This window comes from Rhinopithecus bieti, unplaced genomic scaffold (genome assembly GCF_001698545.2).
Source record: "Rhinopithecus bieti isolate Rb0 unplaced genomic scaffold, ASM169854v2 scaffold_17184, whole genome shotgun sequence".
Lineage (NCBI taxonomy): Eukaryota > Metazoa > Chordata > Mammalia > Primates > Cercopithecidae > Rhinopithecus > Rhinopithecus bieti.
In genome coordinates, this window is record NW_016809106.1 from 2,488,797 (window position 1) to 2,512,095 (window position 23,299).

Consider the following 23,299-nt stretch of genomic DNA (forward strand, 5'->3'; position numbering starts at 1 on the left):
CTCTCTGGAGGTTTTCTGCTACAAATTCACCTGAGGGGCTTCTGAGGGGAACTGCTGGCCACACCGATGGAAATAAACATTTTCCATTCTCATGTGGAACACATTTATGTTTAACCAATGATCAACTTTTGCTCATCTGTTCTGTTTTCTTCAGAGCCTTTTAAACTTTTTTTTAACTGTGTGATTTGTCTCAAAATATGACTTTAAAATATACACCCATTTTTAATACTTGGTCATAAAAAAACCACCAAATCAGCAAAAAAGCACAAAGTCAAGGCTCAAGCTCAGCTGCTCCTATTCAGTTACAATTTGGGAGGAACTTTGCTCAGAAACTGCATTCCTTTTCTATTGTTGTATAACAAAGTATCATAAACTTAGCAACATGATCCACATTCATCATCTGACCTTCTCCATGGGTGGAGAGTCCAAGCCCAGCTTGGCCGAGTCCTCTGCTCACCTGGCAAGAAAGCTTGTCAGGGCGTGGGCCGAGGCTGCAATCTCAGCAGAGGCTCCAGGTTCGCTTCCAACTCATCCAGGTCATTGGCAGAATTCAGCTCCTGGCAGTGTAGAGCTGAGGTCCCGTTTTTTGGCTGGTTGGTAGTCGGCTGAAGGTCACTCTCAAATCCCAGAGGCCATCCTCAGGTCCTCAGCACCTGGCGCCCTCGCAGTGACAGCTTATGTCTTCGAAGCCAGTGTGAGAACCCCTCTCTAGTCTCCTACTGCTGAGTCATGTCACAGACCACAAGTGAGGGGGTAGTGGTCCCACCGTGTACTGTCCCGTTGTGTACCTGACTGTACACAGGCCTACCCACACTCAAGGAAGGAGAGTCAATGGGACGTGTCTGCCAGTGGACGGAATCTTGAAAGCCACCTTAGGACTTAGGATTCTGTCTGTGGCAGAAACTCATTGAAAGCCTGTGGAAATTAGAAAATTTTCCTTTTTTTTTGAGAGAGAGTCTCACTCTGTAGCCCAGGCTGGAGTGCAGTGGTGCAATCTCAGCTCATTGCAACCTCCGCCTCCGGGGCTCAAGTGATTTTTGTGCCGCAGTCTCCTGAGTAGCTGGGACTACAGGCATGTGTCACCACGCCCATCTAATTTTTTGCATTTTAGTAGAGACGGGGTTTTGCCATGTTGCCCAGGGTGGTCTCGAACTCCTGAGCTCAGGAGATCCGCCTCCCTCAGCCTCCCAAAGTGTTGGGGTTACAGGCATGAACCATTACGCCCAGCCAGAAAATTTTTCTAGTGCAGGTCCATCTTCTCTCCATTCTAGAACTCTCTCTGATCCTCCAAATGAGCCAAGATTCTTTCACTGTTCTTCAACTTTCTTCAGCCTCAACCTCTCCCCCACCTCTTGATTCCTTAAAGGGCTTTTATTTTCAGAATCAAAAGAAAACCAAACCCAGGTCTTGCTTCAGGGCTCTGTCCCATTTCTGGTGCCCCCTTTGGACTCAGTTTACATGAAAAGAGGTAATAAGTATGCTCATTTCCTATGGTTGTTGAAACAAATTACCACAAACTTGGTGGCTTCAAACAACAATTTCTTGTCTCACAGTTCTGGGGACTGTAAGTCCAAAATCAAGGTGTCAGCAGGACCGTGCTCCCTCTGAAGCTTTTAGGAGGGAATCCTTCCTTCCTTGCTTCCTCCAACTTCTGGTGGCTCCAAGCGCTCCTTAGTGATGGCAGCATCACTCCAATCTCTGTCTCTGCCTTCACATGGCCTTCTCCCCTGCATTGGTGTCTCAAACTCCCCTCTGCCTTTCTCTTTTAAGGGCACCAGTTATTGGATTTAGGGTCTGCCCTAAATCCAGGATGCTCACATCTTGTGATCCTTAAATTAATGACATCTACAAAGACCCTTTTTCCAAACAAGGCCACATTTGTAAGTTCCAGAGTGAAGACATGGACATATCTTTCTGGGAGTCACACTATTCAACTGACTACAACCAGGGAAATGGCTGAAGTGTGCCTCTATAACACAGGGGTAATGACAGCAGCCTTCCTTGCCACTGGGACGAGAACTTAATTAGCTGCAAAATCCGCACATGGCAGGGAGTCCAGCCCTTAGCAGGTGCTGGGTAAATGCATTTTCACCTAAGCCTGAATATTATCCCAACCCAAATGTCCTTCCAGCCCTGAGGCCCCACGGCCAGGGCACTTCATGGACGCTGTGTGGCTCTCCTGATCACGCCCTGCTAATACTTTCCGTGAGATTCGAGAATGGGACTGGGGTTTGAGGTGGGACATGTGCCCGGAAAGCCATTCTCTATCCCAGGCCAACTGGCTCCAACTCAGCACAGGAAAGCGTGGGACCCCTGCTCCAACCTCGGGGAAGGCATGAAGGTTCCGGGAAACAGTGCACATCAACCCAGCCCCGCCCATCCAGTTCCTCTCACCTGTGGGGGCTCCTGACCTCACCAAAAGCCAGAACGGGGAAATGGGGCAGATACGGGGAATGCTGTTGGATGGAAGAGTTGAGAGGGATGGGAGTGTGAGGCCAGGTGGGTGGGCCTGGACCCTGGGCAGAAGGAGGACCTGGCTGCCCCTGGCATCTTAGTTCTAGGCCAGGCCCCTCTAAAGGGGGGTTAATCCTACTTCTGTGCACTTCACGGAGTCCTGGTGGGGAATCCCCTTCAATAACCAGGAAAACCCGATTGTACAAAGCAACATAATAGAGTTGGGATTTTCCTTGGGGGACGGGGGACCTGAACCCATTTCATTCTTGAGACGCTAAGGCACAAAGCCGCAGGCCTACAAGGGTTTCATCGACCTCTGAGAATGTTTAAGACTTGAAAAAAATTATTGGCTGCAAATTATGGAAATAGCAAAATCAGACTCAATAAATGATTAATTTGTGTTCATTCCTCATTAATTGCTAAATTGAGTATACATAAAAAGCTCACTACATTTGGAAACGATTTGTAAGTTAGATTCTCTCACACTATGAGAATTCACAAGTATGCTAGTGATTGCCAAGAAATAATAACCAATCGTAAGTTTGAGTGACTTGTAGCACAATTATTTCAAAAGCAAATCATTGGCCCCACCCAGCCACCTCAGAACTCCACCATGCTGGGTAAGCACTTATTTCTGGAGTCATCCCTGCTTTCATTCTTTTCCTATACCTCATAAACCAATAGAAGAAATACACTCCACTTTCTTTAGAGATGAAAACTACAGAAGCCAACAAATAAAGTTAGCCTGAAGCCAAGTAAGTCACTGGTTGTTGCTGCCTGGACAAAGACTTAAGGTATATATTTCAAAGGGACAGACTGTTCTTTAAGTCGTAAGATAAAACCACCGTCCACTGATTTGCATCTTGTAGCTTTTTCAATTCTGCTTCCCACCACCCCCCTCCCCACACTACAATGAAGGAAAAGCAGATATTTTTCAAAGTCACACCATATGAATGCCAAGGATTTTTTTTTTTTCTTTTTTAGAGAAGAGATCTCACTCTATCGCCCAGGCTGGAGTGCAGTGGTGCAATCATAGCTCACTGGGGCCTCAACTTCCTGGGCTCAAGCTATCCTCCCACCTTGGTCTCCCAGGAACCTGGGACCACAGGCGTATGCCACCACTTTCAGCTAATTTTTTTTTATTTTTTTATTTTTTGTAGAGAAGAGGTCTCACTCCATTGCCAAGGCTGGTCTCAAACTCCTGGGCTCAAACAAGCCTCCCACCTTGGCCTCCAAAAGTGCTGGGATTAAGGCATGAGCCATGGTGCCAGCAAAGGCTCCATCATCTTCAGAGTTTATTTTTAAAGTGACTTCAACTGGAAAAATCGTCTTTGTCTCTCGAGGTACTACATCCAGATGTGGCTTTCTCTTCATGTGCCAGCAAATCCCCCCTTCTCGTACCGGAGCCCCACCAACCCCGTTAGGGTCCTCAGGCACCCCCTCCCATCCTCACTGCAGCAAAGGAGTTTCTGCTGTTCTCCTCCCACAGCCACTTTCTTCAAACACACCAGCCACCTGAACAGTTTATTTTATTCAACATCTTGACCAGTTCATGATATCTGCAACAAAGCTCGTAGTTACTAAATAAACCATTTGAGTTACCCCCTAAAGACAAGTAACAATCTGGCTGAAAGCCCAACTACCTCTGGCTATTTTAACAAGAAATAACTGCAGGCTCTGAAGGGGAATATAGATGATTCAGCTTTGTAACAAGAAGAGTCAAAATCAACAGCAGAACGCGTTTTCCTTGATGAGAGGAAACCCTCTGCCTGGGTATTCCGAGATTAGGAACCCGGTTTATGAGGCACAAACAATCCACTTTTTGCTCACAGAAGCATGGCACTTTAATCAGGTGTTAGAGCAAGATATTTAAAGCCCCCCGACTAAATGGCATGGAGAGTGATCCATTATGCTTTGTTAATTATGAAATTAGCTCATCTTCCACCCTTGATCGAGCTTGGCCTCTGGGCACTTGCAGCCCCAGTGGTGAGGTGGGGACAACCTCTGGGGGCTGGAACTGAGCTGAGAGTGACCAGGAACCACACGAAGATCCCCAACTGTGTTGGGGGGAGGGACAGGGACAGAGCGTTAAGCAGGAGAATCCTATGTGTGGGTGATCTAAGGCTGTGCGTCTGAGTCTCGTGCTGAGCTGGCCAGCGGCCCAGCACTCAGGGGACAGGACCTGGGTGGGCGCCCACCCCCACTCTGCTCCAGACCCAGAGTTCACTCTCAGGAGCTTTCTGAAACTTTGGGTCTGGCTGGGCAGATAAGTACTTATCCTCCGAATGAGGCCTTGGCATTTTGGTCACCACTGTGTCACACAGGTGTTCAGACAGTGTCATGAAAGGAAAATAAAAACTTGGGACCCCAGTTCACTCTGCCAGAAGGAAAACAAATGAAGCTGAAAGCTGAGTCATGCAGGAAGCTGCCTTTCCTTTCGCTCCTCAGCAGAGAGCTACAGGGAAAAGGTTAAAATTTCCTCAGGTAGCAGCTCTGCGTTCACCTTATCTTGGGTGACGCGCGGATTTACTGAGCACAGGACCACACGATGCGTCTGAGCACAAGATCATACAATACGTAACTGAGGATTCCTGTCTGCTCCTTTTCCCTTGCAGCCTGTGGATTCAGTAAGGCCACACCCTCCCCGTCCCCTCCAGCCAGCTTCTCCCCTTTCAACAGTGAAGCCCTTGAAATCGCCCTTGAAGGAAGGCACAGACCACAGACTGCCTCTGTGATCCTATGGTTTTGTTCTTTCAGGCATGTCCTCAACTTTGGCAAAATAAACTTCTAAGTTGATTGAGATCTGTCTCACATACTTTTTGGTTTACAGTGTCAACTAGACAAGGCAGGTTCATGTTTTGTTTTGTTTTGTTTTTCCTATTTAGGTTTCTTTTTATACCTGTAGCGCCAGTACATGTTTCTATGTGAAAATCTTTCTGTTTGAACTTCAGAGCTCTCACTTGCTAAGTCAGGCTAAAACCATTCTAGGGGCTGGGAGAAGCAATGTGGTATAGAGGAACTTGTGTTCCCACCAACAGAATTCATAAGCTGAAGTCCAAACCCCCAGTAACTCAGACTGTGGTTGTATTTGGAGACAGGATCTTTAAAAGGTAATTAAGTTAACATGAGGTCATTAGCATGGGCCCTAAAACAGTATAACCAGTGTTCTACTAAGAAGAGGAAATGAGGACTCGGAAAGGCACAAGGGAAGACCAAGTGAGGACCCAGGAGGAGGACAGCATCCACCAGCCACGGAGAGAGGCCTCCGGAGAAACCAGCCCTGCCGACACCTTCACCTTGGACTTCTGCTTCCAAAACAGTGAGGAAGTGTTTCTGTTACATAAGCACTGGGTCCGCAGTACTTTGTTCTGGCAGCCCTCGCCGATTCATACAGAATGCTATTTCTCCTTCTATGACCAAGTCGTTCCCAAGAAAAACCCGCTTTTTGAGACAAAAGCCTTTTCAAGGGACAAAGTCCAGGGCCTGTTCACCAGCAGGAGGGGGCCTAATCACACCCGCGCTGCCCCAAGTCTCCACACTTCATGATTTTTATTACTGAAACACCACATGCCTTTTCGATTGAGTGAAAAGCTGTTCCTGATTTATACTTTATAGATTCAGATTTTCACGTTGGCGTTTATCTACAGTGATACTCATCTATGCTCACGCTTACAAAACTCCTCTCCAAATGTCTTTTCTTGGGTCCAGGGATGCTGTGTTGCATGCGGAGCTGGTCAGCAGTTGGATGAGGTTCTCTTGGTAAATGTGGGCAGCCTCCAGGGTTAGAGGAAGCAGGCACTCTATTCACCCTCCCCCATCACCTCCCTATAAGATAGTCACGGTGAAAGCATGTCTCATCCTAAGTGCTGCCAAATGGACACTTAGCAAGCTGTCCCCAAAGTCGTCATGTAATCTGTCCCTTTAAGTTTTAGAGAGGCCCACGCTCACTCCTTGGGCCTCCAGACAGGCATTGGCATGAGTTCTCTCCATGGCCTGAGCCCTGGCCTGGAAGCTAACCTGAAATGTATTCATTGGTACTGGTATTTTTGAAGACTTTATAAAAGGAAAGCAAATAAAGGATCTTGGATGCTTATTTCCATTCAAATGGATCACGCTGCTGTCCAGTACACTTTCTCCAGCCACGGACGCTGGGCCAGACAGCAAGGTCCCTGGGGTCCACCTTTCATAGAAAAGATCCAGCCTCAGTTGCCAATGCCCTTCCCAGGGAGTCTTAGGAGGGTGGGCAGGGAGCAGAGGGCAAGCCCCTCCACCAGCTTAGAGTCAAGGAGAAGAAAAGCCACTTTGTTTTTTATTTTGAGATGGAGTCTCGCTCTAGTGCAGTGGCACAATCTTGGCTCACTGCAAACTCCACCTCCCAGATCCAAGCGATTCTCCTGCCTCAACCTCCTGAGTAGCTGGGATTACAGGTGCCCACCACCACGCCTGGCTAATTTTGTATTATTTTAGTAGAGATGGGGTTTCACCATGTTGGCGAGGCTGCTCTCGAACTACTGACCTCAAGTCATCCTCCTACCTCAGCCTCCCAAAGGGCTGGGATTACAGGCCTGAACCACTGTGCCCAGCCAAAAAGCCACTTTTAAAACTGCCCAGCCCTACTTCCAACTCTGCAGTCACCAAATAGATTATTTACTAAAAGAGATTATTTTACTGTCAACAATTTCTTATACTTCAGGTCCTTAAAAGGCACAGTGAAGAGCAATCATGAAGCAGACCCCATGAAGCACTGTCACACTAAATTCCCATGAAGAGAAACACACTACACATGTATGTGATTCAGGATAAGTTGTATTTGATGCCAGAATTTTAAAGAGCACTATTTTGACACTAAAATGTATTCTTCTCTGTATTAATGGCCTACATCTTCAGAGTTTTCAAGGTTTTCTAAAAGTTTCCTCTTTGGAAAGAAGAAATCTGAAAGTCCTATCATGCCGTTCCTCCTGGTGTCTCTAAATTGGAAACAGATAAAGATGCTTATTAGTAATTTCTCATCGTATACTTAGTAACATTTTTATAAAACGCAATATAATTTAAAAGGTCTACTTTGGCCAGGTGCAGTGGCTCACACCTGTAATCCCAGTGCTTTGGGAGGCCGAGGTAGGCAGATCATGAGGTCAGGAGATTGAGAACATCCTGGCTGACATGGTGAAACCCTGTCTCTACTAAAAATACAAAAAACTAGCCGGGCGTGGTGACAGGCGCCTGTAATCCCAGCTACTTGGGAGGCTGAGGCAGGAGAATGGCGTGAACCCAGGAGGCGGAGCTTGCAGTGAGCCGAGATGGCGCCACTGCACTCCAGCCTGGGTGACAGAGCCAGACTCCGTCTCAAAAAAAAAAAAAAGTCTACTTTAAAAACCTGTTTATGGTTGCTCATCAGTAATTCTTGTCTCCAAAAATAAAGGATTCTATTTTCTTGTGTAAAATGTACCAAAACGTATAATAAATGTACCTTTATATCTAGGTGAAAAGATGGGTACTATACACATAGGTTTTTCTTTTTTCATGACTGGTGGTCTCAGGAAAGTGGTGGGAGAGGAGGCTGCTGCACAGGGTCCCAGTTTTTTGGAGGCTGGGGACATGGATTTGGGATGAGATGGAACCATCCGTGTCCCAGGCGCCTCCATCAGGTGGAGTAGCCGGGTCAGAGAGCACAAGAGAAGAGAAGAGGTGAGCAGATAGGGCAGGAAAAGGGGCCCGGCATGATCCGGATGGCGGTGCAGAAGCAGAGCCTGTGGGCATCAGGAGGAGAGCTGGGGACAAAGTGCCGGGTCATCCGTGTGACTGCAGACACCAGCCAGGACGGTGTCAAGAATAAGGTGGAGAGAAGGGACAGTTTGGGAGCTGCCATCTTCCATGAGGACAGGAGGGTTGGAGTGACAGTGGATGACAGAGGAAAGAGGAAAAAGGGGGACCATGGAGTCCAGAGGCTCAGCCCATGGTGGGTATCCCAGAGGGGATGTGAGTTTGAAGAAAGGAGAGGAAACGGTGTGGAAGGGACAAGGAGATGCGGAGGCTGGGACAGGTGGGGCAGGGCGCAGGATGCAGATTACACTGGGGCAGGAAGGGAGGTGAAGGCTGGCGGATCATAGAGCACCAGCTCCTGGTGCCGCAGCCTGCATCCTAGGTGGCACCATGGCCGGTTAGAAAGGGTGGGAGGAGAGGACAACAGTCTCGGTGTGATGACAGGCCAGGAGGCTTCTCAGGAGGCCGAGGCAAGCAGGGGTATGTGCTGTGCCAGAAGGCGGCCCTGGGACCAGCCCCCATCAGTCCCTGTCCCTGGTTTACTGTCCTCTCCGCACTTAGCATGACCTGCTGTCTTAAAATCTGCTTGTCTGATGTCTGTCTGCTTCACAGGGCAAAACTCCAGGGCTCGGGGCATGGCCTGTTCACTGCCTTCATCCCTGGCACCTGCGCCAGTGCCCGGCACAGAGCAGGTGCTCAGTAAACTGTACTGTGGGCAATTCGAGATGAGAGGTATGGGGCTCAGGGGCAAACCACAACCAGCACTTGGGGGGGCAGTGGTCCCAAGGGGAAGTGCTGGGAAGACCTCAGGGGCCCCATCTCCCTCGGGGCTGGAGCCTGGAGGACCTGGGCCCTTTCTTGCCCTTGCACCTTGAAGGCCCTTTCTTCTGTTAACCAGGCTTACCCTGCAGCACCACAGCCCCCCGGGCCCTGCCCTTCTGTTGTTACCACCGCCTCTGCACACCCCACAGGCCCCGGGCTGCTTTCTCTGCCTCCCCATAGGTAGTGCAGGGTGCAGAGTCAGCACCCGATGGTGGTTTAAGAAATGAACAGATGAGAACTTCCGTAGGACCCAAGAGTTTTGTTCCTTTTTACTCTGCATCTTGTCTTTAAAGGGAAGATTCATTCATCTTGTTAAAAAATGTTGCAGGTGATCAGAACACTGGACAATATATTCAAATGTCAGCTCCAAGTCATGCTGCAGAGCAGAACCACCCTTACATCACATGCAGCCTGGTGCAAATACAATACACCATGCAATGTGTCAGGGTCATACAGCAAGTTTGTCGCAGTGAGAATTGCGTGACTGATGTCAGTGACATCCTCAAGTTTCTGCAAATGATCCTGTGTCCGTGGCACTACCATCAGGCAGTCTACCAGCAGTAATCCATGTCTATGTTTCATTGTGGAGAAATGAATTCTATCTCACTTTTAAAATTATTATTATTATTATTATTTGAGATGGAGTTTCGATCTTGTTGCTCAGGCTGAAGTGCAATGACACAATCTCGGTTCACTGCAACCTCTGCCCCCAGGGCTCAAGAGATTCTCTTGCCTCAGCCTCCTGAGTAGCTGGGATTACAGGCACCCACCACCACACCTGGCTAATTTTTTGTTTTTCTTAGTAGAGATGGAGTTTTGCCATGATGGCCAGGGTGGTCTCAAACTCCTGATCTCAAGTGATCCACCCGCCTCAGCCTCCCAAAATGCTGGGATTACAGGCATGAGCCACCGTGCCCAGCCTCTATCTCACTTTTTAACATGCTACAATTTAATACCACCTGACATGCTGTACATAGGAATCAGGATAGATTTGGGATAAACGAGTCTTAATGAAAGGATACATTCTCTCCCTCTAAAGTCTAAAGAAACCTGAGCCTCAGCGCACATGGGTGGGAGCCACGTGAGAGGTCGGCTCCCTTCTGAGGTGCTGCCTGCTTTCGCTGATGGCCTTTGATCCGCAGCTCCACTTACGCACAATCTGAATACCATCAGGTGTGCCTGAACCTGCCAAACACGGGATTTGTTGGGACAAAGTGATTGCAGACAAGGGACGTGATATTGTGAAATATATATTTGGTCTTCAACCCTGCCTCCTGGCATACAACTCCTAAAACCTGTGGAATCTCCAAAGTGAGTTCTTTCTTCATGCTCATGATTGGCTGATGGCTCACATAGCTTCAGGATGGGGTTGGTCACTGGAGAGCCCAAGGCAGGATTAGAGGGGTAGGACTTTCAGCCCAGCCCAACCTTGGAGGTGGGGAGAGGGGCTGATGGCTTAGGTAATCACTAATGGCCTTCATGATTTAATCAATCATGAAGCTTCCAGAAAAAAAACAAAAAACCAAAAAAAAAAACAAAAAAAAAAACCCTAAAAGGACAGGGCTTAGAAAGTTTCCCAGTAGCTAAACACCTCGAGACCAACAGGAAGGCCAACAGGAGCTCATTCATGGCCAGGGAGGGGACGTATCCCAACTCCATGGGGGCACAAGCCGCCATGCTCCAGACTCTTCCAGACCTCTGTGTCTGTCTTCCTCTGACTGTTGGTAGCCTTTAAAATATCCTTTAATAAACTAGTAAACATGAGTGTTGCCCTGAGTTCTGTGAGCCATTCTAGCAAATTAATTGACCCGAGGAGGGGTTGTGGGAACCCTGATTTATAGCCAGTCAGTCAGAAGCACAGGCAAAATAACCTGGGGCTTGCAACTAGCATCAGAAATGCGGCAGGGTGGGGGCAGTCTCCGGGATGGAGCCTTCAACCTGTGGGATCTCACACTATCTCCAGGTAGACAGGAGCAGAGCTGGTGTCTGCTGCAGGACTGCTTGCTTGCTTTTTGGTGAGGAAGAACCTCCACACATTTGGTCATAGCAGTCTTCTGTGTTGATTCTTGTTGTGGTGTGAGAGCAAAGGAAAACTGAGTTTTCCCTACAAGGGGGAAGTGAAACAGGAAATTCTCCCATGGTCAACATACCTGAATCCTAGAGAGTGTGCATACTTACATATTTTCCTTTAGAGAGGCAAGGTAGGATTCCGTCTCCGAGGGAGACACGTCTGAGTCTAATTTGGCCAAGTAGCGGTAGACATAGGAAAACGTCTTGAAGGGGATGCGAGCGGGCCCGCCCTCCGGATCGTCCGTGAGGATCTCACACAGGTGCTTCAGCGCAGTGTTCAAGGACTAGGAGCACCACAGCCAAGTGGGTAGAAAAACAGTTACTCCTGGCATCACTCACATTGAAAACAGGCACCAGCAGAATCAACACTCTAGCATATTTGACAGAAATTCTCCAAAAAGTGCGCTCTCCATCTGAACTGAGAACTAGGGGAATGTACAATTGCCATAATGAAAAATCAAAAGGAAAGGTTTGAATGGAGTGCAATTGACCAGGAAAAAATTCTCATTCACAGATCTTATTTTCTATTCAAATAGAAATGACTGTTACAGACAAAAGGAAGCATCAATGTCTTTAAAACCAACTTCCTAAGCTAATGCAGAACTGTGCAGCCACCCAACTGGCCCAGAGACACACCCGGGGATGTGCCCAGGGGCTGAATACACTCTGCCACTAGCCAGAGGTGCTGCCTGCAGAGGGCAGGGCTGGCAGCCAACAGCCTGCATGCCTACAAGGAGGCCCTGGGTGCCTGCCGATGCGCACCAGGCAGAAGGGAGGGCTCTGTCCTGGCTCCATCCCTGTTCACACAGAAGGCTCTGGGCTCTGTCTTAGCTCCAGGACAACACCTGAATTTCCTCCCTGCAAACCATTCATCTCCCTCACACTCTTCCAAACTGCTGGGCTCATCTCAGACAGCAGTCCACCCTCCACTTTCAGAGGGAAGGCCCATCCTCTGAGCAACCTTCCTGCCTCCACACGGCAGACGCTTTCAGCACCTGCCTTCCCAGCCAAGGCCCTGGTTGGGGCAGCTAACAGGCCAAGGTCATCTTCATAAGACCAGAGGCTTCGTGGTGCTGGAACTGCAGGGCTTGGGCACCAGGGCCCCCCCGGGCCAGCCCATGGCCTCCCACCTCCAACTTGCTCAATTCATCCTTGTTGAAAAAACATGAGCTGTTTGTGTGTGTGTTTGTTTGAAGGAGGCGGGGGAAACCTTGTAACATAAGATTACTATCTTTTCAAAAGAAAATACATAGCCCAGGTCTCCTTTTCTCCTTCTGCACCAAGACATCATGACCTGCAGCCTTCAACACCCGGGCCAGGGTAAGCTGGGGGGCAGGTGTCCGAATTCCGCAGCTGGCCTATGGGACCCTCCCCTCAGTCCCCACCTCAAGTCCCTTCTGTGAAGCCCGTCCTTGCCAGAGTGGCTATCTCGTACCTGCCTGGATGGTCACGCTGCCTACTGATGAAGGTGAGCTCACACGGGTGGCGGCTTAAATGTACCCCCCTCGCCAACACACACACATGGCAACAGCCCTTCATTCCCTCCACATTTGCCAAGTGCCTGTTACACACCAGGATGTAGCAATGAATAGACGACTAACCCCTGCTCAGGTGGAGATCACAGGCGAGTGGGAAAGCCACAACACCTGGATTCTAGGGTGCTCTGGAAGGGGGCATGCCTGGAGCAGCAGGCAGGCAGTGTCGGGATGGAGGGTGACATTTTCAATCGGGTGGTCAGGGAAGGTCAGAGCAGGTAGCATGTAAGCACAGACCCAGGGGGAAGGAGCCAGTCATGTGGGATGCTGGGAGAATTCCAGGGATACTTCTGTGTGTTCCAGAAACCGCCAGGAGCTCCGGGTAGCTAGAGCAGGCTATGGAGAGGCAGGAATGTGGGAAATGAGGTCAGTGGGATGGGGTGGGGGCAGATCACAGGGGTCTTTACAGACCCAGGGAGGACTTGGGCTTTGGCTGGGTTCTATGGGAAGGTGTCAAAGGGTTTTAAACAAAGACAGAGCACTGTGAGTGTTTCTAAGGAGTCCTTCTGCCGATGTGTGAAGAGGAGGAGGCCCCAGTGATGAGGGTGGAAGGCGGGAACCCAGTGATGAGGGTGGAAGGCAGGAACCCAGTGATGAGGGTGGAAGGCAGGAACCTGGGGAGGAGGCTGCTGGAATAATACAGCCAGGGACCTGGGTGGCGGCAGCCACTGGGAGGACTGGACTCAGCCTCTCCTGAAGGTGGAGTTACCAGAACTCGCTGTTGGCTGCATGTGGGCCGGGACAGAACCATGAAAAGTGGCTCCAATGTTTGGAGCCTGAACAGCTGCAAGGGTAGATGTGCTATCAACCGGGAAGTTCCAGAGAGAAGCTGAGTTTGGGATGGCTTCCACTGACATGTCTGTCAGGCACCCAGTGGAACTGGTGACTCAGGTGGCTACTTAGTAGGCCTAGCACTCACAGAGGAGACTCGGGAGCATGGGCGAGATGGTGTATACAGGCGAGATGGTGTATACAGGCGGGGTGGTGTACACAGGTGGGATAGGGTACACTGGGGGGATGGGGTACATGAGGGGATGGTGTACACGGGAGGAGGATGGTGTACATGGGCAGGATGGTATACATGGGGGGGATGGGGTACACGAGAGGATTGTGTATATCAGGGGATGGTGTATACTGGGGGATGGTGTACACGAGGGGATAGTGTACATGGTGGGGGATGGTGTACATGGGGGATGGTGTACACAGGGGGATGGTGTACAGGGGGGATGGTGTACATGGGTGGGGTGTACACCGGCGGGGTGGTGTACACAGGGGATGATGTACACGGGGGGATGGTGTATACAAGGGGGATGGTGTACATGGGGGGATGGTGTACATGAAGGGGAAGGTGTACACGGGCAGGGTGGTGTACACGGGGGATGGTGTACACAAGGAGGATGGTGTACACAGTGGGATGGTGTACACAGCAGGGGATGGCGTACACGGGGTGATGGTGTACATGAGCAGGATGGTGTACACAAGGGGGATGGTATACACGGGAGGATGGTATACATGGGGGGGATGGTATACACAGGGGGATGGTGTGTATGAGCAGGATGGTATATATAGCTGAGCCCCATGAGGTTGCCGAGGTGGGAGGACAGTGCATGGACACACCATACCACCAAGAGCTGGGGAGTGAGGGACCACCAAGGGGACCTGGAAGGCACGGCCAGGAGGGAGGCTGCTGGTGAGTGAAGAAAAGTGTTTCCTGGTGGAGAGAGCAATCTCCTGTGTCAAAGCACACGAGACAGGCCGGGAAGGACAAGGGCTGGTGGGTGGCACAGGATTTCCTCGGAGACCAGTGCTGTGCTGGAGCCGGCTCATGAGCCAACTGCGAAGTTTCCAGCAGTTGTGTGAGCTGGAGGACTTCACCTTGGCAGCCTGAACTCAGCTGCAGTGGGAGTATTTACACCACATCACTTGGCAAACATGGCTGAGAACCAGGACCTTCCCGAGCAGGCTGGTACCCTCCACGCTGCTGGGGTGGGGTGTGAGGGCAGACTGAGAGCTCCGACTTGCAGCAGCCACGGAGGCGGCTGGCATCCCTGGGGAATCGCCTGCAGGGATGAATCCGGGGCTGTGCTTCTGAGGGAAGCGCAAGAAACAAACACAGTAGGGCCAGCACCGAGCACTGTCCCCACAGGAGAGCTGCAGACGCAGGGAAAGGGCCTGCAGACGCAGGGAAAGGCCAAGCCTGTCTGGCTCCACAGCAGCTGTGTCAGGAATAAACCCCACATCCTCAGGGACAGGAAAGGGCTCTGAGCCCGCTCCAGGCTATGGGACAAAATGAGCCTCCCTTACAGAATACCGTGGTCACAGCAAGGCTGATAACACAGCCTGCTGTCCTCCTCTGGCAGTGAGAATAACGACAGTCACCTCATGTGGTTACTGTGAGGCACAGAGAGACACCCTGGCCAGGCCCAGAGGGTCTCAGCAATCACCCAAGTCACCCAGCCAGGACTGGAGCGCAGCTGGTGGGCCTCTGAGCTCATCCCAGTGACTACTCTGTTTTTTTATGTCTAGCAGCTGCCAGGTGGGCTCCAGGAACAAGACCCGGGGCAGAGACGTCACCTACTTGGGGACCCAGACATTTGGCTGCAGGAGATGGAGCCCTGAACAGAACTGAGCTCCCCGTCCCCAGCAGCCTGATGGGGCAGTTCCTCCCATTTCCACCCCCTTCCCACGCCAGCAGTGCCGGTGGGCTGGCGGCTGCACGTGGTGCTGCTGAGGTGGACAGCACGGTTAGCAGGTGAGTGCAGCCCCCAGGGCAACATGATGCTCTCTCTAGGAAAAGTGCAGAACCCGCTCTGCGGAGCTGCAGGCACTGCTCCAGGACCGCTGCACACGTGGCTCCCCTAAAAGACTGTCCCCAAGAGAGGACTTGCTCAAAGTAGAGTCGTGTATTTCACAATCCATGTTCCTTGCTTGAAACTTTCAAAGACATGTTGTTATGACGGGATTTGCTTTTACACCCGACACAAATGGAAGTCCATCACCACCGTGTGCAGGATTGCGGGGCCTCAGGAAGGATGAGTCGGGAAGGAAGGAGTTGGCGTGGATGGAGCAGGCAGATGAGATCTGTGTAACGTGCTGTTCCAAGGCTTCAGAGGAAGTGGTATTTAAGGAAAAAGACATCAAAACACTCGAGCATCACTGCCTCTGCAAAGGCATGATGACACTACCCACGTCAACACTTCTGACAATAAGATCTGCAGCAATCTTTATATCCAGAAGGATTCATAAGGCAACTTGCTTGATCTTGTGCAGAGAGTTACATTTCTTCAAATTTATTTCTCAATTCCAAAGGCCTGTGGGTGGCACAGTCACTTGTACACCAGCCAAAAGACCCTCTCCTCGGCATGAATGCCCCATGCTGCCCTCCGCCGTGTTGCTGATTTATTCTCCTGTGTGCGATACATGCTGGGCAGAGGTGATTGGCAAGCTGCACTTAGTTGCTTTTTTTTTTTTTTTGAGATGGAGTTTCACTCTTGTCGCCCAGGCTAGGGTGCAATGGCGTGATCTCAGCTCACTGTAACCTCCACCTCCTGGGTTCAAGTGATTCTCCTGCCTCAGCCTCCTGAGTAGCTGGGATTACAGGTGCCCACGACCATGCCCAGCTAATTTTCGTATTTTTAGTAGAGACGGGGGTTTCACCATGTTGGTCAGGCTGGTCCCGAACTCCTGACCTCAGGTGATCCACCTGCCTCGGCCCCCCAAAGTGCTGGGATTACAGGCGTGAGCCATTGCGCCCAGCCAAGCACTTAGTTTTTAACCAAGTATTTGCACGTGATCCATAATCTGAAATTCAAACGGGGATGTGTGAAGAACACAGGCACGGGGGCACCCACTATTTTCTGGGCATTTTCGGCGTGCCAACTTTGTGGGATTTTTCAGTTTCCAAATTATAGCTGCTCTCATGATGACACAGGGCCCCTCAACAGTCACCTCACACCTCCCCAAGGGCACTTCTCAGCTGGCATGGAAACGAAAATAGGCCCGTTTTACACAGAATCAGAACAAAGAAGTCCCCCTCCGAGGCATGGCTGCCTGTGCTGGGGGTAGAGACTGGACTTCCAGTGAAGCCGTGCCTCTAACCCAGCACTGCATTTTCAAAAGCCTCTAACCCAGCACTGCATTTTCAAAAGCCTCTAACCCAGCACTGCATTTTCAAAAGCTTAAGGGCCTTTTCATCGAATTCTGTTATCCTCTAGAGTTTTCTAATTTAAAACCATTTCGGGGGCTGACAGCAGATAAGGGTAGGAGGCCCCGAATGGGAAGCAGCAGTTCACCCCGTGGCTAGGGTGTGATATCCTGTCCAGGACAGGGGTGGGGAGGCCATAGCGACCCACATCAGCGGCCCATGGGAATCTCCAGCGGAAGGGGCAAGGTTGGTCAATGGAGTGTGGCCCTGCCTCTTTCCCACAGAGGGAGGGACATGAGCAATCAGGGAAACTGGAGCTGGGGCCAGGGGAGTCAGGAGCCCGAGCAGCTCCTTTGTCTTCAGGGACAGCTTCCTAAACATGCCTATGGCCTCAGGCTCCCACTGAGCAGTGGGGGCATGGCTGTGTCTTCCCACCAGCTGCAGGGGCTACGAGGAATTCTGTTGGTCTTTCTTGGACATGTCCAAATGGGCTTTCGAGCCCTAGCTGGGGAAACCTGGAAGGAAATGGCAGAAGGAGTAAGCCAGGATGCAGCCTCTGTCACTGGCACAGGTGGCCATCACATCGGGTGGACAGGGTACTGTGATAGGTCAGTCACTGAATCTGACATGCTGTAGCACGACTGGATGGGGCGATGTTCTGAGAGCTCCAAAGTGTGTGTTGTCAGAAGGCCGAGGTTGAATGCCTTCCAGGGAATGAATCACTTCAGGACACAAAATGATTTTGACGACTGTCCCAAGGAGTTGTTCTTCTCCAAGACAGGAAATCTCAGGCGTAAACTTGAATAAGGTGGTCCTAACCTGTGGGCTGCACACTCCTTGCGCTACGGAGCCATTAGGAGGAATCCTCTCCTCTCCCCACTTCCAAGTCACCTGTTGTGACTCAGCTTCTCTCTGCCTTGGGGCACCAGCCTGCAAACCTGACGGTGCCTTCCTCAAAGAGCTGTTGGGAGGATTCCAGAGAATACACATTCAGGGCTCTGCACACTCCCTCACATGGTCAAACCCTAGAAATCATGCCCACTGCGTGCACCGTGTTCAGATGGAAAGCTGCGCTAGACATGTGTGCATCTGTGGTTGTAAACGAAGAGAGATGCTTCTGTGATTAAGAAAGTTCAAATGTGTTTAAAAGCCTGACTAGCCAGGCGTGGTGGCTCACGCCTGTAATCCCAGCACTTTGGGAGGCTGAGGCGGGTGGATCACAAGGTCAGAAGATCGAGACTATCCTGGCTAACACAGTGAAACCCTATCTCTACCAAAAATACAAAAAATTAGCCGGGCGTGGTGGTGGGCACCTGTAGTCCCAGCTACTCAGGAGGCTGAGGGAGGAGAATGGCGTGAACCCGGAGGCCGAGGTTGCCGTGAGCCAAGATCGCGCCACTGTACTCCAGCCTGGGCGACAGAGCGAGAGTCTGTCTCAAAAAAAAAAAGAAAAAAAGCCTCACTGAAGTCTATGTTATTTGTTTTGATCATAACGGACTGACTCTGTCAGTGTGAGTATGGGGATGAAAGACTTGGTTCACAATTTTCTTATCTTAAAAAAAGATCTCCATGCTTAAAAGACAAAACAAAACATTTTGATCCACAGCTTTAATGCTCAGGATCATTAATGGCATTGTAGAAATGGAAAAATAAAAGTCAGCCAGGCTCTGTGGCTTGTACCTATAAATTCCAGAACTTTGGGAGGCCAAGACGAGAGGACTGCTTGAGCTCAGGAACTGACACCAGCCTGGGCAACATGGCAAGATACTTGTCTCTACAAAAAATAAATAATTAGCTGGGTGTGGTGCCGCAGGCCTGTAATCCCAGTGACTTGGGAGGCTGAGGTGGGAAGATCGCTTGAGTACAGGAGGTTGAGGCTGCAGTGAGCTATGATCATGCCACTGCACTCCAGCCTGGGTGGCAGAATGAGACCCTGTCTCTTATAGAAAAAAAAAAAAATTTAAATAAAAGCCACAACATATAAATATGGTCATTTCACCATGCAAGCACATCAAAACATTGAGAAAGAGGACAGGAATCTCTTAACACCCAGATGGCAATTTAATGTCCTTGATCACCTGCCTGGGGCAGCTCACAGTGCCCCTTCACCTGAATTGATGGCTTTTGACGTAATAACTAGAGCAGTGTTCAGGGATTCAAGGATGTAACAGGACATCAGCTCCAATAACCTGGTGACGTTTGCCCATTTGGTTCACTCCAGAACCTTCAGCACTTAGAACGGGATCTGGCACAAAATAATGCACAGTAAACATTTGTGGAATGAATGATACGTATGACTCAGAAATTAAAACAGATTTCCAGTCTTTTTGGAGAGCTTCAATTCGACGAATTTGACTCGAGTGATTTCTAAGAGAAATAAATGTAACAGCACAGAGATGACACCTGCCACAAGCCATGCCCTGCCATAGACGCAGGGAGCAGGAATGACATCTATCCCACTCACGCAGGCAGCGGCTAGCCACCAATGACACAGCACCCTATGTGAAGTAAACATCCGCAGGCGGTAATCCACTACAAATTCTTCTCATCGCACTTCACTTCTTTATCTCCTCCTTTTTGAAGGTATTTTTTAAAGCATAAAAATGAACGCTCATGATGCCGAGCAACATGATGAAACCCCTCCTTGAATTCACAGCTTTGTGTTCTTAGTACACCTCCAAGCCACCCAGGGCCAACAAGGTCAACAACACAAGTGTCCACACCAAGGCCTGGCGGGTCCGAGCCCCTCCTGTCTACCCGGCACACCCCGAAACAGGGGTTTGAGCTCGTGCTCAGCACTCTGTGGGCCGCGGGAGCCAGGGCAGAGCAGGCATCCCTGGTAGCAGACAAGGACCCCAGACGAGCACACACTCCTCTGAGGGAGGAGAGGTCAGTTCTCACACCTGAACCTGACCCTGAGTCTACAGGTGCACAGGACCACAGCAGAGGGTGACCGTGGCTCTCTACACCCAGGAGGGGCCTCCAGCACCTATGGAAGGAGTCAAGGGCAAACCTGGAGTCCTGCTGGCAAAGGTGGCTCAAGTTAGGAGACAGGCAGGAACCCGCAGTGACACACAGCCTGCTTCCTGGTGTCAATTTATTCTCTGTGGGTCAAGTAACATATGACAGGAAGAACACAAAAGAATGTGTGCTGTGTGTGATGTCTCTTCCCCAGGAATTAGTTTAGATGGCCAAGCTCTATCCTTAACACAATGTCTCCATCTAGTGTCACACACTCTACATGGACAAGAGGCCTTATTTTCCAACACGTTCAATTGTTTTAAATCTATTGCTCAATTTTCACAATTAGGAAGGTGAAAACTATAAAGATGGATCCAAAAACATGAATTATTCTACTTTCTCATCATTGTTAAAATCAAAATTTTACAACTAAGCTTAGAGGCAGAAACCACCAACATTAATTCAAATATTGCATACAATTTTATATTGTTAACATATCGATTTCAGGGCTGGGAGAGGTGGCTCACACCTGTAATCCCAGCACTTTGGGAGGCTGAGGCGGGCAGATCACCTGAGGTCAGGAGTTCAAGACCAGCCAGGCCAACATGGCAAAACTCCGTCTCTACTAAAAATACAAAAAATTAGCCAGGCATGGTGGTGCACACCTGTAATCCCAGCTACTTGGGAGACTGAGGCATGAGAATCACTTGAACCCGGGAGGCAGAGGTTGCAGTGAGCCCAGATCGCACCACTGCACTACAGCCTAGGCGACAGAGCAAGGCTCTGAATAAATAAATAAATAAATAAATATTTATTTATTTATGTATTTAGGCGGGGCACAGTGGCTCACACCTGTAATCCCAGAACTCGAGGCTGGTAGATCACCTGAGGTCAAGGGTTCAAGACCAGCCAGGCCAACACGGTGAAACCCCGTCTCTACTAAAAATACAAGAATTAGCTGAGCATGGTGGTGCATGCCTGTAATCCCAGCTACTCAGGAGGCTGAGTCAGGAGAATCGCTTGAACCTGGGAGGTTGCAGTGAGCCAAGATCGCACCATTGCACTCCAGCCTGGGTGACACAGTGAGACTCCACCTCAAAAAATATATAGTTAGATACAGATATAGATAGATAGATCAGATAGATAGATAGATAGATAGATAGATAGATAGATAGATAGACAGATTTCACAGAGTTCCAGATTAACAAAGTGACATAAAAATGTCTCCAATAATTAAATGTATTTGCCTTTGTCTATCTTGATAATACCCCTGAGACACTCCCCTGGTGCCATCTGCACCTGTTCTTACTACTGGAGGGTACCGGGCCTGCCAACATCCAGGCCTTGGCACAAGTAGCCCAGGGCTGACAGGAAGCACCTCCATTGCCTTTGAGCAGTTACACAACAAAACTCTTGCTCATTCTACAGCCACACCACACCCGACTCCCTGAGGGCACACAGCTTCCCACTGGGGCCATCCGCAGAGCTGGTGAGCTGCGCTGCACTCAGATGTGACATGGCAGAGGAAGGGAATGAACAACGCAGTCTGTGATATACAGACGAATACATCTAGTCATATAATTTAGAATGAACATTTCAGAAAATCACTAACAACACAATTGTCTTTTCATCAAGTCAAAACCAACTACAATTCCCAATGTACCTCTTGGGGGACACACAGAAGTATGCGTTTCAGAGGCCAGGGAGCGAGCAGGTGCTTCAGAAATGTCATTGCTTCAGGCCACCAGGCAGGGGGACAGGACGCGGGAGGAGGACACGGATGGTTGGAAGTGGGTGCGTTAGCAACCACATTGGGTAGGTTTGTGGGTGTTTACCACCACCCATTTCAAGGAGTTTGTTTCAATGAAAATGGAATGAAAGAGCTCTGGGCATGGACCAAAGCTGAGTGAAGGCTGTGAAGCAAGCACAGGGGCCTCCAGTTATACACGCTGGGCCACAGACTGAAGGGAGGGGGTAAAATCAAATTGTTCATCTGTGTAGTCAGAGCTGGTTCTCCTTGCTCTGCCTCCTTTCTTCGTAAGCTTCACATGGCTGATGCCTGGTTACTCTTCCTTCACCCAATCACCATGTCTCACAGCAAGACTTTAGCTGAGAAGACTGACTCTGGGTTTGCAAAGGAAGTCCTGCCAACATCATCCCAGCTCCCTTCTCACCCCGACCTCCCAGGCTCGCCTCGTCACCTGGAGGATATGTCTCACTCCTAAGTCGCTTGGCTTATACTCGAACATCAGCAAAGTTGCACTGTATCTATTAGTTTTTAATAATAGATTTCTAAGGCCGCCGTGGTGGCTCACACCTTTAATCCTAACACTTTGGGAGGCCGAAGTGGGCAGATGACCTGAGGTCGGGAGTTCGAGACCAGCCTGACCAACATGGAGAAATCCCGTCTCTACTGAAAATACAAAATTAGCCAGGCATGGTGGCATGCGCCTGTAATCCCAGCTATTCGGGAGGCTGAGGCAGGGGAATTGCTTGAACCTGGGAGGCGGAGGTTGCGGTGAGCTGAGATTGTGCCATTGCACTCCAGCCTGGGCAACAAGAGCAAAACTCCATCTCAAAATAATAATAATAATGATAGATTTCTACTAAAGTAGAAAATAACTGTATGCCTCTTTCCACAGATGAGGAAAACAGTTATCAGTTTACAAAATGATTTGTAGTTTTAAAAAGTCATTGATGCATTTTCTTCTAAAACCTAAATATAGTTTAATAGTATCCATATCTTTCATCTACTGTTAACCTTTAAGTTGAGGCATTCATAAGTAATTTCTGTAAATGAAAATAACTATAAGCCCGGAAATATTAATATGATAGGCCTACAGCAGGGGGAAATGCTCTTCTAAGACACAGTTACTGAAGTGTTTCCTTTAGTTACTGAAACCGAAAGGATTTTTAAGCTGGGACCACGCTGACACAGAATGACTGACATGCATTTATAGGTACATACCCCACCAAGCATGCTGCACCCAAGTGCTAAAAAGTTTATCCACTTGATTTTGTTTTCACAAGGATCCAGTTGTAAGAGCGCTTTGAATTTTTCCTTCGGCAGGCACAAGTTCTTCCACTTCTGCTCAAGATCTGTTAATTCCACATACTGCTTGTGGTGACACTGTTTAGAAAACACAGCATGACAATTTACGCACATTTTAAAACCTGGGAAACACTAGAATGCTGTGAAAATTCAGCATACACCGAGTAACCCGCCCCATGCAGGGACAGATGAACTCCAAATGCATGACAGTGGGTTCTGTCAGCCCTGGCGAGGGGAGGCAGGGAAGGCAGTAAGCCGCAACCTTTTATTTCTTAGATGAAAAAAGGACGGTGAAGCGAATACAGCATCATGTTATGACTTAATGAAACAGGCATACTGATATTGAGTATATGATACTCCACTCTGTCTGAGATGCTTCACAATAAAAAATAAACCTCAGTAAAAAACATTTTAAAAATCCAGCCCCTAAACACATTAACAGTTAGATAGGAGATAGCTTAAAACTGAAAATCAATGTATTCCTTCTACTGTATATATATA

At 49.4% G+C, this 23,299-nt stretch overlaps 2 protein-coding genes across 3 annotated transcripts in view; both read right to left on the reverse strand.

Moving 5' to 3' along the window:
• Positions 1-7,242: 7,242 nt before the first annotated feature.
• The window catches only part of ROPN1L (rhophilin associated tail protein 1 like), a 28,822-nt gene continuing 12,765 nt past the window's right edge, over positions 7,243-23,299 (reverse strand). For both annotated transcript variants that reach the window (XM_017888573.1, XM_017888572.1), the window contains 3 exons: positions 22,715-22,876; positions 11,215-11,390; positions 7,243-7,421 (listed from right to left, as the gene is read on the reverse strand). In XM_017888573.1, the coding sequence (XP_017744062.1) occupies positions 7,322-7,421; positions 11,215-11,390; positions 22,715-22,876 (438 nt within the window). In that variant the 3' untranslated portion in view covers positions 7,243-7,321. The remainder of the gene's footprint in view (positions 7,422-11,214; positions 11,391-22,714; positions 22,877-23,299) is intronic.
• On the reverse strand, positions 7,778-9,658 carry LOC108539689 (uncharacterized). Its single transcript, XM_017888571.1, is given in 4 exon segments — positions 7,778-8,417; positions 8,420-8,484; positions 8,487-8,561; positions 8,564-9,658. Coding segments are annotated over 4 exon segments (723 nt in total). The 5' UTR covers positions 8,607-9,658; the 3' UTR covers positions 7,778-7,877.